The sequence below is a fragment of the Corvus hawaiiensis genome, chromosome 13, assembly GCF_020740725.1.
Source record: "Corvus hawaiiensis isolate bCorHaw1 chromosome 13, bCorHaw1.pri.cur, whole genome shotgun sequence".
Classification (NCBI taxonomy): Eukaryota; Metazoa; Chordata; class Aves; order Passeriformes; family Corvidae; genus Corvus; species Corvus hawaiiensis.
Genome location: NC_063225.1, coordinates 13,125,800 through 13,140,182, shown reverse-complemented (window position 1 = coordinate 13,140,182; position 14,383 = coordinate 13,125,800). Strand labels below are relative to the sequence as shown.

The following is a 14,383-nucleotide window of genomic DNA, read 5'->3' as shown; positions in this document are numbered from 1 at the left end:
CCCGGCGGCCCCCGCGCGCCTCCCGGCAGCCCGCGCGGCCCCGCGGCAGGATGATCCACGAGCTGCTGCTGGCGCTGAGCGGGTACCCGGGGGCGGCCTTCACCTGGAGCAAGCGCGGCGGCCTCCAGGTGTGGCACGGTCCCGGCCGAAGCCCACCCGGCCCCCGCCCCGCCCGGCCCCCGCCCTGCGCGGCCCGCCCGTCCTTCCGTCCGTCATCGCTGTTTCCCACTCCAGGTGTCTCAGGAGCTGCCGTTTCTGCATCCCAGCGAGACCAGCGTCCTGAACCGGCTCTGCCGCCTCGGCACCGACTACATCCGCTTCGCCGAATTCGTGGAGCAGTACACGGGACACGTACAGCAGCAGGTGGGGCCGCCGGGCCGTGGTATTTCCCGGGAAGAGCGCGGCAGGTGCCAGTAAGGCCAAGCTGCCCAGGACACAGGAGTGTCCCGCGGCCCGTGGCCCTACCCGCGCTCGCACCGAGCAGAGCTCCAGAAAGCTCTCTGCGATGCGTGTAAGGAAGGGTAGAGAGCAGTGAAAGATGAACCGAATGCAACATCTTGTTCTTGGGGAAGTCTTGTAATAATTTCTGACCACAGCAGACTGGCCAGAGTTTGTGAACTGAGTGGGATGCTCATGACTGTCTTGTAGTCCTTCTCAAGATTTGCGAAGCGCCTTGAGATCCAAGAGGCACACTTAAGGGAAAAGAAGCACTGGTACCAGTGGCTCCCAGCACTTCTATAGGCCCACAAAAGAGCTAAATATAAATCTGCTCAAGTAACTCTTCTTGTGACAAGATTGTATTTGTTTTTCTGATCACTTATGGTGAGCTAAGGTGCATTTCAGCCTGTTTGGAGCCGTGACTACTGCCTGTTTGCAGCCATGACTGCACAGATATTAGGTTACTCTTCAGACTTGCACTAGGATACTGATGCAGATTTTGTTTTGTTTCAGGATCACCATCCATCTCAGCAAAACCAGAGTGGATTACATGGCATTTATTTGCGAGCCTTCTGCACAGGTCTTGATTCAGTGCTGCAGCCTTATCGACAGGCACTACTTGACCTAGAACAAGAGGTAAAGGAGAGAGATACGGAACAAGAGGCTGTAGTGCTGCTGACAGATTGTGGAAACTTGTCATTTCTGCAATAGACATGCTAGTAGTAGTTTCTAAGATGAAACAAGGTATTTTCCTTTCCATATTAGGGATGCCTTCCAAATTATTCCTGTGACATGCCACTGTAAATTACTTTTCATCCTAATAAGTGTTGTCCCCTCTTCCTTCAGTTCAGTAAGTGCTCCATCTGTGTCAGAGCCCACTGCTGTCTCAGACTATTTTGGCTTCTGTTTTCAGTTTTAGAGGTTTTGATTAATCTCTGCTAGACTAGTAGCTGACGTAGCTTGGGTAGTGTTACCATCCAGTGGTTGTGATAATTAATCTTCATTAATTGCTTTATCTTTATAGTTTCTGGCTGACCCACATCTTTCCATCTCACATGTTAATTACTCCTTGGACCAGGTATGTCATATTAATAAAGAGGTAGTGTTCTTTGGTTGTTCTTGTCACTCATTGAGTGGGTGGGATAAACAAGGCTTGCTCTGTCATGTCATACCATTTCTATCTAATGCCTCTATATCTGTAGTCCCTTAATCATGCTCAGAGGATCACCTGCACTTCAACACAAAGCTAAGGTCCTCCTCCTTGACCCTCACACATTCCTCACTGTCTGTGTTTAGCCTGAACTACTGCTGGAATATAGTAACTTCGTGCAGCTTGGTCCAGTGGAGGGAGGACATACCTCCTAGAGACTTGCATGTCATGTTTCTAATTTGTGGGGAAAGACAGATGAATAGTTTTATTAAATTATTGTGTTCAGCTGCTATCCACAGTTACTCGAGTATAGTTTTTTTCTCTCTTCCTTACATAACAACCTGGATCAATATTTCACTCCTTGTTCTGCAGTTTCAGTTACTCTTCCCCTCCGTGATGGTCATGGTGGAACAGATCAAAACTCAGAAGGTACAGTAAAATTGCAGCAAGTTTCTCTTAACAGGTTTACTCTTTAACTGATAAAGTTATTTCTGCCCTCATCCCAGACTTCTAATACTAGAAAAGAGTGTAGTTTCAGTAATGGATGCCCTATTACTAGTTCTGCTGTAAGTATTGAGATTATATAATTCATTTACACTGGATTTGACTTTTTCCCTTATACGATAATCTTTGATGACTTGAATTTTATAGGACAGGATGCTGGTGGTTGGAATTTTTTCTTTTCTGAGTATGTTTTCTCCAACTGTTCCCTGAAATAAAAAAGGCAAAGGCTGATGTTTTCAGAATCCAGAGATGCTTACATTTTTTTTTAATAGAAAGTATTGAGAGAAGCTTGGGTGTAGAGCCACACATAGAAGGCGTTTTTCATCACAACACAGAGCATGTTACATCTCTCTTTCTGTAAGACTTGTTCAGCTTATTAAGGCATTTTCTTGTGAGCTGAAAGTGTAGTGTTTAAATGTATAAAAAGGTCAGTACAGATCCAAATAACAGACCTAGTCTAACATTTTCTTTCTGCAGATTCATGGATGCCAGATATTGGAGACAGTCCACAAACATAGCTGTGGGGGGTTGCCTCCTGTTCGCAGTGCTCTTGAGAAGTACGTAGATACAATAAAACTATTACTTCATTCTTCTGGAGTTAGTGTCAAAGTGTTTCTTACTTGTTGAAACAGTACATGCAAAACAGCCTTACATGCTATAAAAGTAGGAGTACCATGCAGGGAAAACCGTCACAATCCCCATTATTTATCTAAAGCAGGCTTGTGGTGGGAATGAAGGCTTTCTTCATACTTTGGATTAAGGGCTCAGAAAGCTTCAGACCCAGGTTTTTTTTCTTCATTTGAAGTCTACATGAATTGTTTTGCATATGGTAGACCTGTTACTGATTTTTGATCCTTCAAAATGATAAATGTGATTGTGTGAGTGTTGTGATGTTTGTGTGTCCTTGTGGAGAAAGTCAGACTCCTTAAAATGTCATTTAAGTAGAAACAGCAGCCACTGCAGACTTACACCTCTGGTCTACTAGCAGATTTCTATGGAGAAGCCACATATTCAGAGGATATGTTAGCTTAGTTTTGCACCTTTTAGTTTCATCCACCCTTCTCTGTTAAAAAAAAAAAAAAAAAAAAAAAGATATAAAATACCACATTAGCCATTTAGTACTTGCCATACTGCCTGGCTGACTAACTGGACCTCCATACAATGACATACAATGAGGTTTTGATTACTGTGTGCAAAGGCCTGACTGACTGTTTCTCTTGACCTCAGGATTCTGGCTGTGTGTCATGGAGTCATGTATAAGCAGCTCTCTGCCTGGATGCTGCATGGATTGCTACTAGACCAACATGAAGAGTTCTTTATCAAACAGGGCCCCTCTTCTGGAAATGTCCCTAGCCAACCTGAAGAAGATGACGATGACTTAGGAATTGGGGGACTTACAGGAAAACAGTTACGAGAACTTCAGGACCTGGTGAGATCTACAAGTCATAACTTGGCATCTTTGGTCTTAGGGAACCAAAGAAGAAGTGTATTGCATTCTGCTTCAGTGCGAGCTATGCTACACTAGACATATATTGAAACCTGCTAGGATGGTAAATCAAGAGAATATTGTAATACGTTGCTGCTAGGCATAAGGGACAGAGACCTATTGTTTGGCCCAGTTGGATAACCCCAGGGCAGAAAGCCCTTTGGATGGAATCTGTAGATGCTGATGTCAGGTAATGGGAACTGCTGCATGCCCACTGCTCTTGACTGACTGGTTTCTCATTCCTTATGGTCAACACTGTGATCTAACACAGGCACTGGTGGTAGTGTGAGGAATTGCAAGGGAGGGGGTGTGGGGAACTTGGCTGTTGACTTGATTTGCACACTTTCTATGGGCAGCTGGGTCAGGTGCCTTTCTTGTACAACCATTAGTTGTGTGAATGTTACCTAACAGGTTAATGCTACTGACATTACTGGTAGAAAATGTGCTATGTTAGAGTCAAGAGACTGCTAAGCAAGGGAGCAACCTGCCAGCACACTGGTGAAATGTGGTAACTCTTCCTGTAGATGCTATACCATTAGAGTGCCCTTTTGCAAAGCAGCTTTCTCAGTGGAGTAGTCTTCCACACTATGAGCATTTGAATAGTGTCTGAATAGAGAACAGTGTGGAGCAAGTTCAACTCTAAATTCACACTCTAGTTTGTGGTGAGAAAACATTTCATGGGCATCTATGGAGTTAGTGTGGTGCTTGCAGCTTGGCTGTGACCAGACAGAAACTATGTGTTGCATACTAATTAAGTGCCCTGTGCCAACAGTCTCTGCTGAAAACAGACTACACCCAGAGAAAAACAGGGGAAAACTTTAAAAGGCAGTTAGTGGAAAAATCTGTTATTTCACTATATCAGATAAAGAAAGAATGTGAAAATTGTTGAGTCTTCTGGGTCCATGATGGAAACTGTAGACTAAGAAACTTCTTTCTTCAGTGTTATCGACTAACAGTGTTGGCAATTCTTCAGTCAAAGAGTAAAATAAGAAATCTTGAGTGTTAGTGTGATAGACTGATAAAATACTTGGGTATTGCTCATCTAAAAGTGTCACTAGAATCTCAGGAAAATAATTGCCAACCTGTTAACATCAGTATACAAAGTTGTACTGAACTTTTCTATTGAAATGAAGAATTTTGTAGATGGCAAATGTTCTCAAAAATTTGTTTGGGTGATTATTTCTGGATTATGGACCACTGAAACTAATTCTCCAGTAACAAGAAAGCCAGATGAAATAATCAATATTGTGTTCCTGAAGGAAGATCTTGCCTCCGTACTTGGAATTATTTATTAACATTCAGAGAAGAATTTAGTAACTTGCTGTGTTCTAAAACAGCTTTCACAGGAACTGAGATAATTGCCTTATCTTTGCTAGCAAGACTTTGGATTTTTGTCCTATTTGCTCACTAGTGGAGGCGTTCATATTTGGCCTGTATCACAAGTGTTCTAAGAGTGTTAAAACATAGGAATGGGTGTAGGAGAGGATTATTTTTGGTAATGCTAGTTAACATGGTTATGGCAGCAAAAGACTGATGTAATGCATTTGCAATAAAAACTCCTTTTGCTGATGTAACATTATCCTTTGGTACAGCCAGTTTGTTGCTGTTCCACAGAGGTTTAGCTTCTTTTCCCCTTCTGCTCCACTCTGATGGAAGCAGTATCTCTAGGGAGATCTGCTAGCATACCAGAAGCATAAGGAAGTTTACTGGCCTACTTAAAGGATATAAATCAGTTTTGCTACCTTTCTGCTTACTTTAAATGTTCTTGGATGCCCCCTCACACACACCCCCCTTTATACACCTTTTCTATCTGGCTTTCTCACAGTGTTTTCCATGTGATTTCTTTTTCCTGGTGTCTCTGGCAGCGCTTGATTGAGGAGGAGAACATGTTAGCTCCGTCTCTAAAGCAGTTTTCTTTGAGAGTAGAAATGCTGCCTTCATACATTCCTGTACGGGTTGCTGAGAAAATCCTCTTTGTGGGAGAATCTGTACAGATGTTTGAGAATCAGAATGTTAACCTGACCAGAAAAGGTAAGGAATATCTTTCTTGCTCAGTTACGAGTGACTGACACGTAGTTTCCAAAATGCCGCATTAACGAATTCCTCAACAGTCACCGACTATTGGCTGTTATTCTTCAGACTATATGGATAGTTGTGCCAGGACAGAGCTGTAGTCCCAGTGTTCTGCTTCTGATTGATTCCAAGGGAGAGGTGTAAATACAGGATGAGTAAATAACACTTTCCAAACACAGTCTCCAAGTTTCCAGCAGCAAGTCACCATGTGATTTGTTCTGGATAAAGCGATTGCAAAGGCCTTGTTTTCTTTTCAGTTTGCATCCCTCTCCCTAAAGGCTGCAGACAAAGGCACATCTTGCTCTGAGTGTATATGTTACAGAATGGTGTCATGGCATTAACTTGCATCCACAGACAGGAGAGATTCACTTGCAAGGTGGTCCCAAAAGTTGCTATGAAAGACAAATTATATGGAGTCTTAAAGACAGCAAGGGAGAGATGATTCTAGCTGATGGTTCTCTCTGAGAGCTTGAAAAGTTTACACTGGGGGTGGTTTGGGAAATATATTCCTACACCAATGGGGGAGGACTGCTGTGATGGCTCTACCTTGAGCATGTCTATGCAAAAGTACTTAAATTACTTGAGCAACATTACAGAGAACAAAGGACCAATTCTGTTGGACTGTTTTCTTGCATTAGCAGAAGCAAGGGGAAAAGAAATTGGTCTTCTAGCTCAGTTGGTTAAAAAAAAAAAGTCCCCAAGTTCAAGCAGTAGGATAGATTTGAAAGGGGCAGGGGTATGGGGAGAACCAAACCAAGTGGTTAATGCGGAGGAAAAGTTTGTGGGTTCAAAGATCTAGCTCAGTCCTAGAAAAAGGGCTGTTAGCAGCAACCATTTAGGTAGAAAACATTTGGGGGTTTTACTGATAGCACAGCACTGCCATGGCAAGTGTCTATCCTGTAACTGTACTTGCAATAGTAATCTTATACCTTGGTACTTGTACTTTGAGGCCTCCACGGTCCTTGCCAGACCTGAGACAGTGCTGCCTGGACAGCCTTTCTGTTCCACTGTGCTGGAGTGGCTCTGCATCCTTTTTTACTCTCCGAAACTTCTCATTGCTGCACAGGCTCCATCCTAAAAAACCAGGAGGACACTTTTGCAGCAGAGCTACATCGACTCAAGCAGCAACCACTCTTTAGTTTGGTGGACTTTGAATCAGTGGTTGACTGGATACGGAGCACTGTTGCTGAGGTGAGCATCCTAGGAAGGGTATCTACTGTGCAGGCTGAAAAACTTTTAAGTTTTGTGAAGGACTGGAAGAAGGGGGCTCTCTAACTGGTCTCAGAGCTTCATGTAAACCCAACTTCTAATGACAAAATGACATTAACAAATACTATGCTCTTTCATGAGGGAAAGAAAGGAATTTTTGTATATTTTTGTATTTCACTTGAAATTACTTCAGAACTTTTCATTTGCTTTCAGCATAATGGCATCTGACTGAGCACATGCTTTGGCAATTTTTAATCTTTTTTTCACTTGGAGCAGGGAGGAGAACCTAAGAAAATGGGGAGATTAGAGAAACAAGAACAAAGCTGGGCTAGAACTGATTTCATAGGAATTTGCTGGTTTTTTTGTCACAGGTCTTCATGTTTCTTAGACAGAGTTTTCTGCTGGTATATACCAAGAATTTTAACTGCTAGCATGAGCTGCTACACAGGACTCTTAGTGTGCTCTTGTACTTTATATAGCATTTTGTATAGGTGCTTTTTTTGTATGCATCACAAGTATTGTAAGACAGCAGCTACTCTTCTCTCTGAATGGGTGAGGTAATTCTGAGGGGAAGTTTCTGTTGTTTTCATTTTTGTTTCTTCACTAGCATCTTTGGAAACTGATGGTGGAGGAATCAGATCTACTAGGACAGCTGAAGGTAATGCAAGTGCTAGTTTGTTTTTGCTAAAGCAGCTCTTTCTTCCCTTCTTTCTTTCTATTAAATACTTTACTGCCTTACACTCTGGCCTCTCTTCATTTATGTAAAGCTGTTTTCATTTTCCAGTCTCAAGAATGAGCATACACTGATAGAACTTGGTCAGAGGCAGAGATAGAGGGGTATGTGTATGTGCTTTTGTAGCTTACATCTTGAAGCAATGTAGACTTTTTGGTCAGTGAATAAAATTCAGAGCTCTCCAACTGTGTTTTGGAACAGCAGTTGTCCAAATAATAAAAATGGGTGCTATCAGCTAGGATGCTTAAAATTTCTGCTCAGTTTTTGGTATGTTAGGTACAAAAAATTTATCTCCACAGATTATAAAAGACTTTTACCTTTTGGGAAGAGGTGAGCTGTTTCAGGCCTTCATTGACACTGCACAGCATATGTTAAAGACACCACCTACAGCTGTAACTGAACATGGTGAGTGTTGCTTATGTGCTTATCAAACTGTCCTCACTATGGTATAGCAGGAAAGTGGAAAGCCATGTCCAGTACAGAAGAGCTCTATCTTAACCCTCTACACTATGTCATTAGTTTTGAAACTATAGCACCTGTGAATTAGAATGTCTCACAGAGTGAGTGAAAACAAACTCTCTGAAACCTTCTGACGGCAGGTATTTGAAACTGGAATTAAAAGAGTGTCAATAGTGCATAAGTGTTGTCTTTTAGGACCAAGAATAAATAATTAATGGGTGCAAAATTAGCACTAGCTGCTGATTTTGAGCTGATATGTGTTCTCTTGTTGTCAGATGTCAACATTGCATTTCAGCAGTCTGCTCATAAGGTGCTGTTAGATGATGACAACCTTCTTCCTCTTCTTCACTTAACCATTGAGTATCATGGAAAGGAACATAAAGGTATCTACTTGATTTTTAGCCATAAATTAAGAGGGGAGATGATGACCTTATTTTCAAATCCTATTACCTACCTTTCTCTCAAGTTAAAGAAATACTAATTTTGTTCCCTTTACTGCCCTATGTGAGGGCCTAGACTGCACTGGCTCAATTCTGTTCTTTCCCTTTTCTTTCTTGCCATGGTTGTACTGACTGAGAAGATAATTCATAATTCAGCACCTTACTTGTTTTTAGATGCTTCTCAGACTCGTGAAGGGCCTTCCCGGGAATTATCTCCACGTGAAGCCCCCACATCTGGATGGGCAGCTCTGGGCCTTTCTTACAAAGTTCAATGGCCACTGCACATTCTTTTTACTCCTGCTGTTCTCGAGAAGTAAGTACTAGGTATGGTCTTTCTACATTAATCTGTATGTTCCCTGATCTGAGGCATTCACTAATGTGTTGGGCTTTTTTTTCTCTCTATGGAGAGAAAGGTAAAGCTATTGCTCCCTGAACCTTAAAATGGCTCATTCCACGTACTCATAGTGAAAGTACTTGTAATGACAGTAAGACCTGCAAGATGCTGACAGATCTGCACTGATTTACAAACAGTGCTACTTTAACAAACAGTGTTTTCATTGACAGCTCCCCTCCTTACACTGAAACTGGCTTTGTATTTTTTAGGTCAGTAATCAATACAAGCAGAAATCTTACTCTGCAAGGTGTGCCACGGGGCACATGGGCCATGACCTGATGGGCCCTAACTATTGGCAGTCACCTCCTGTTTCTTCTTCCGGTCTTGCATTGTTACCTTCTCCAGTACCTGCAGCGGAGGAAGATTTTAGTCTTAAACCACTTTGTATTTTTTGATTGTAGGTACAATGTTGTGTTCAAATACCTGCTGAGTGTGCGACGAGTCCAGGCTGAGCTACAGCACTGCTGGGCTCTCCAGATGCAACGCAAACACCTGAAATCTAACAGAACAGATGCCATCAAGTGGCGTCTGAGGGATCACATGGCTTTCCTTGTGGACAATCTTCAGTATTATCTGCAGGTCAGTATTACAGAGAAAGATAAACTGTGTCACTTAATCAGAAACTGGCAGAAATGCATGGAGGCAGCACTGAAGACCTATCTCAGGTTTCTGATTTCTTGTACCTGAAGGAAATCAGGACTTCCTTCACAAGTCTAGAGCTTCCTCCAAGTTCCCAAACTACTGCTACAATTACAAAGTTTTTGGACTTGTGAATCAGTGAAATGGAGGAGTTCTTTAGTAACTCCCTAGTGCTACTAAATGTTTGTGACAAACCAGTCATCTCTGAAGGACCATCATTAAGATACCATCCTGGTTCCTTCTCTTGCCTCTTTAAGTGAACTCTACTTTGAGTTAAGTTTTGGGTTTTTTTATTTGGTTGGTTTGGTTTTCAAAGAATTGAGAGGGGGCCTGGCTTTCTAAATTCTCCACAGTAATCTGGCTGAGCTTTTGTACTGCAGCCTTTGCCCTAAGATTCCAAATAGTATCTCCCAGTATAACTTCAGAAATTACTACAATCAAATCCCTTTGTTTACATGCTAGCTATATACTTTTTTCATAGTTAAAGAAAGTGACCATTTTCCTTTCTACTTAGATATTACTTAGGCATCAAAAATTGTTGTGTACTCCACATTACGCACTGCTCTTGTATATAATTCCTCATTCATCAGCCAGAGAGGAGGGGATCCTCAACCTCTAACATAAGAGTAGCAATAAGGAAAGTAAGTTTCTTATTCAAAACTTCTGGCTGGTCTCAAGCACTCCCAATTCCTAAATCACTAATGAGATATGTTCACATATCCGTCAGGTGGATGTACTGGAGTCTCAGTTCTCACAGCTTCTGCAGCAGATAAACGCCACAAGAGATTTTGAGAGTATACGACTGGCTCACGATCATTTCTTAAGTAATTTGTTGGCTCAGTCTTTCATCCTCCTAAAACCTGTAAGTAGGTCTTGTTTTCACCTTTTTCTACCAATTCTCCAAGTGCCCTAAGAAACACACCTTTTTGAACAGATATGACAAATCATGTACTTTAAAACAGATCAGTGATAATCTTCTGCAGATCGCAGAGTACAATTCTCAGAGTAAGGCAGGTATAAACTATAATTGATAATTCAATTTAGATCATCTAATTTACAGTCGGTGTGTGTGAATGCTGCATTCCTGGCAATTTTAAGTCAAGCTTATTTCAGTGTTCAGTTAACCTTAGTAACTTGTATTTTATCACTATATTTTTATCACAGGCTATTTCATTAAAGAAGTACTAATAAGCAGAGTGCTGGGAACTGAAGTCCTGAGGGACTCATACTGATATGCATTAGAGTAGGAAAAATTCCCTCTTCTACTTAACAGAATAAAAATAGTTGAGATATTTCCGAGTGGACTTAGGGTCTTTTTAATTTTGTTAATTTAAAAAAAAAAAAAAAGTTAGAAGTATTTTTATAAACAGCCCCACAAAAATATTTGCAAAGAAGGTTAGTTTCAATGAAACAGTGTCTCTGTGCTCATCTATGAGGTTATTGTAGAATAAAGGTGGCAGAATAGTAATTAACGCAGTCAGATCAACTGATACAAAAGAAATTCGTAGTTTAGTGAACAGTGAAAGCAAAGCCTTGAACCATATCTCTTGTTGGTCGTTATCCTGCCTTCCTAATCCCAAAGCTGCAGTGATGACCTCCTGGTTGGATAGAGAAACCAGTGTGCAGCTCCTGTGCCTATCTGGATGGTTCATGCCAATTGCTGTTTTCCCAGAAATGTCTGCAAAAGGTTGTGGGAGGGGTAGAGGGGAGATGCACCATAACATTTAAATCCTTTTTCCATAGAAAACCTTACAAAAATGCTACGTTAATATCTTCCTTCCTGACTAAAAAATACAGTATCAGCAACATCTTTGTTACGAATATTACAACTTTTCAGGTACTTGCTTTCTCTTTGTGTTTGAACTCTGTTTCAACTACTAATTTGTACTTTTTACTCCATATAGGTTTTCCACTGCTTAAATGAAATTCTGGATCTTTGTCATAGTTTTTGTTCTCTGGTCAGTCAGAATCTGGGCCCATTAGATGAACGAGGAGCTGCACAACTCAGTATTTTGGTGAAGGTGAATCTATGTTTCTGTGGATCTGTTCTTCTCCCATGCAAACATTTGCCTAAGCAGCTACCTTGGCTTTAACAGCTGTAGAGAAAGAGTGCGTGTAAGCAGAGGCCTTCTATGTAAATGCTTGTAATTATTTTAACTAATCAACTCTTCCTGGCTTGGAAATTCTATGTGCACAGAGAGGAGGAAGGGGGGCAGATACTGGAATAGAAAGGAGGCAGAGGTTGGTACCCCTCTTTTTGGATAACTAACATCTAGGAATTCTTGTGGCTCACACCTTACCTTATCCTAGACCACAAGCATCACATCTCTTGCAGTGATTCTTTTCTTCAGGCTGTTAAAGGACTAGCTAGGCAGAAACAGAGATGAGATGCTTGCTTTCCTTCTCTTCTGAGAGGGCCCAGAACTGACATCTTCCAATTTGTAGGGATTCAGTCGTCAGTCATCACTTCTCTTCAAGATTCTCTCTAGTGTTCGCAATCATCAGATAAACTCTGACTTAGCTCAATTGCTACTACGCTTGGATTATAACAAATACTACACCCAGGCTGGAGGAACCTTGGGCAGGTAGGAATATCTTGTGGGTTGCTTGTAGCATTATCCTGAGGTACTTGAAGTACAAAGCCATTTTTATTGATCGCTTCTAATTATTTTGGCTTACACTAAGTGTTGATAAATACTATGACAGAAAAGTAACAAATCAGCATTTTTGGGTTTCATATGCTTTCTCCCCTTTGAGTTCCTTTTGGTAGAAAGTTGAACAAGCTGCTAGCTCATACTGGCTGAAAAATGCTGGTGTGGGTTGGTAAAGGGAGTTACTTTCAACGTGTAGTTAATGCTGTACCTTTCTCTTGCAGTTTTGGCGTCTAAGCACTAAAGGCCTTTCCTTCAGGCTATGACTAGTGATGCATCAGGTGCTTTGAGACTGGTGCTCTTGGACAGCTGGAGAGTTTGCACTCAACTGAATTTTCATTTGTACCTGGCTTTTGCCTGGTGATCTACTGTTTCAGAAGGAATTGGCAAGAAGTGCCACTTATGTGAGGCTGCCCAGCGATTACAGAAAGCTACTCCATTTCTTCTGAACTAGTAAAAATATGCTTTCTGAAGCCCTGCATATACTTGTAAATGCTTCTAGGGAGGCAATCTGAACCTCTTCAGAAAGTGAAAAAAACCAGAATTATGATGTCTGGACTCTTCAGCTGGACTATGCTGTCTTTTCAGCTGGACTATGCTCCACGTCAAGTTCGGGGATGGAGGAAGGAATCTTGTTCTTGACTACAAATGAAGTTGTGTCTGTATTCAGAAGTTCCACTTGTGTAGTAAGCTGATTTACAGTACACAGTGTATGCTAATCGAATACCACCAGGTAGATGAAACAGCAGTAGCAATTTTCAATTCAGGTGAAGGGGGAGGGAAGAAGTAGATTTTTAAAAATCTCTTCTCATCCAGTGCACTAGTCTAGGATATGTGTATAGGTCATGGAGACACTGGTGATATCACATGCTTTCTCTATACAATTTAATACAGTTTATGTGCTAAAATTACACTTGCCAAGACTGGAGCTTTGCCCTATTTGAGTACAAAGCACCCTCTGCCGGCAGCAAAATGGTAAGGAGATGCTTACCTGGGATGTTCACCTGTGCTGTTCTCATTCCAGACTATTTAGAATGCTACTAGTGACTACCCTACTGAACCAAAATAAAAACACCTTGTCATGCAATTATATGGAGTATTGTCAATGTCTGCAGCCCAGTGCAAAGGGAACAGCGTGGCCCAGCCTTGTCTGTCATAGAAAAGCAGTATCTGGCAGGAACTTCTTGCCTGTTACTAAGATTTCCTAGCCTTGCCATAATGTACAGACTGTCTTGATGCAATTCCATTTGAATGACTGGCAAAAGAGAACCCTTCAGTCCATCACTGGGGTGTTGTATCAGGTTTCCCAATTTGAACACAAACACTGCCAGGAAACCAGCCTCCCCCTCAAAGGGTTGGTACTTGCACACAGCTCATACTGGAGTTACATGTCCTTGGGGGAAGAAAATCCTCTCTGCTCACTCAGAAAGACACAGTAACAACAGCCAGCAAGAGTAAGACCTGGCACCTTCCATGCATTACAGCTGTTTATGGTAGGACTACACCTGATGCAAAGTTTAAAATCCCTGGAAAAAGCTAGAAAGCTGGAGAAAGTGGTGTAGTTTGGATGTGAGATTTACAGACCAACAAGGTCAAATGTCTGAGCCATGAAATGATAGAGGGAAAAAATACACATTGAGAAAAACTTTACACTTTTGAAGCAGGGGACTAAAGATTGTATGAGGATGGAGAGAGGCCGTCAGCCTATAGCACTGTTAAGAGTGAAGAGCTTTTGCCTTTATGCCACCTGACCACTAAGATGTGAATGCAGAAGCTCAAAAGCAGATGATTTATCCCATTAGCATTTAAAGATACACAGCACTTACATACTCTTTGTACCTCAGTCTCCCAGCAGTTTAGTTGTCCAAGGTTCTTGTGTCTATCTCAACTTAGGTAGGGCCAGTCTCCACTATGACAGGTTAATACCTATACAGTCTGACAGGGGAAAAAAAAGAGGTAGCCAAACCAAAATGATACTTTGTCCAAGAAATTCTTAGTACTCACTTCAGCAGCACCTTAATGAAATTAATGGAAAATAACAGCAAAGTGGAGGAACACACAACATGGTATTCTTCCAACAAACAGAAGTGCCACTGCCCTGAACTTCTGCCAATGGAAAACACCCCTTTCCCCTTTTTCTGTAGTTGACTTTGTGTTGAGCTCAGGCTTTACTCAAAGCAGAATATTAGTGCTATTCAGCTCAGAGA

At 41.7% G+C, this 14,383-nt stretch overlaps 1 protein-coding gene across 2 annotated transcripts; it reads left to right on the top strand.

Annotated features, from left to right (window-relative positions):
* Positions 1-17: 17 nt before the first annotated feature.
* On the top strand, positions 18-13,263 carry TUBGCP4 (tubulin gamma complex associated protein 4). 2 transcript variants are annotated; one of them, XM_048317931.1, is made up of 18 exons: positions 18-128; positions 235-363; positions 952-1,074; positions 1,463-1,516; positions 1,961-2,017; positions 2,570-2,649; positions 3,320-3,521; positions 5,444-5,609; positions 6,718-6,842; positions 7,468-7,518; positions 7,893-7,998; positions 8,328-8,435; positions 8,667-8,805; positions 9,288-9,465; positions 10,253-10,387; positions 11,430-11,546; positions 11,971-12,110; positions 12,401-13,263. In XM_048317931.1, exons 1-18 carry the CDS (start codon positions 51-53, stop codon positions 12,411-12,413), a joined length of 2,001 nt encoding a protein of 666 aa, XP_048173888.1. In that variant the 5' UTR covers positions 18-50; the 3' UTR covers positions 12,414-13,263. The 2 variants fall into 2 exon arrangements, with proteins under 2 accessions (XP_048173888.1, XP_048173889.1); XM_048317932.1 differs by lacking the exon at positions 11,971-12,110.
* The last annotated feature ends 1,120 nt before the right edge of the window (positions 13,264-14,383 follow it).

Bases quoted from the DNA above. Each gene is read 5' to 3' on its own strand.
- TUBGCP4 (XM_048317931.1), top strand. From the start codon at position 51: ATGATCCACGAGCTGCTGCTGGCGCTGAGCGGGTACCCGGGGGCGGCC. The intron at 5,610-6,717 runs GTAAGGAATATC...ATTGCTGCACAG, and splicing joins TGTTAACCTGACCAGAAAAG to GCTCCATCCTAAAAAACCAG. The intron at 11,547-11,970 runs GTGAATCTATGT...TCCAATTTGTAG, and splicing joins AACTCAGTATTTTGGTGAAG to GGATTCAGTCGTCAGTCATC.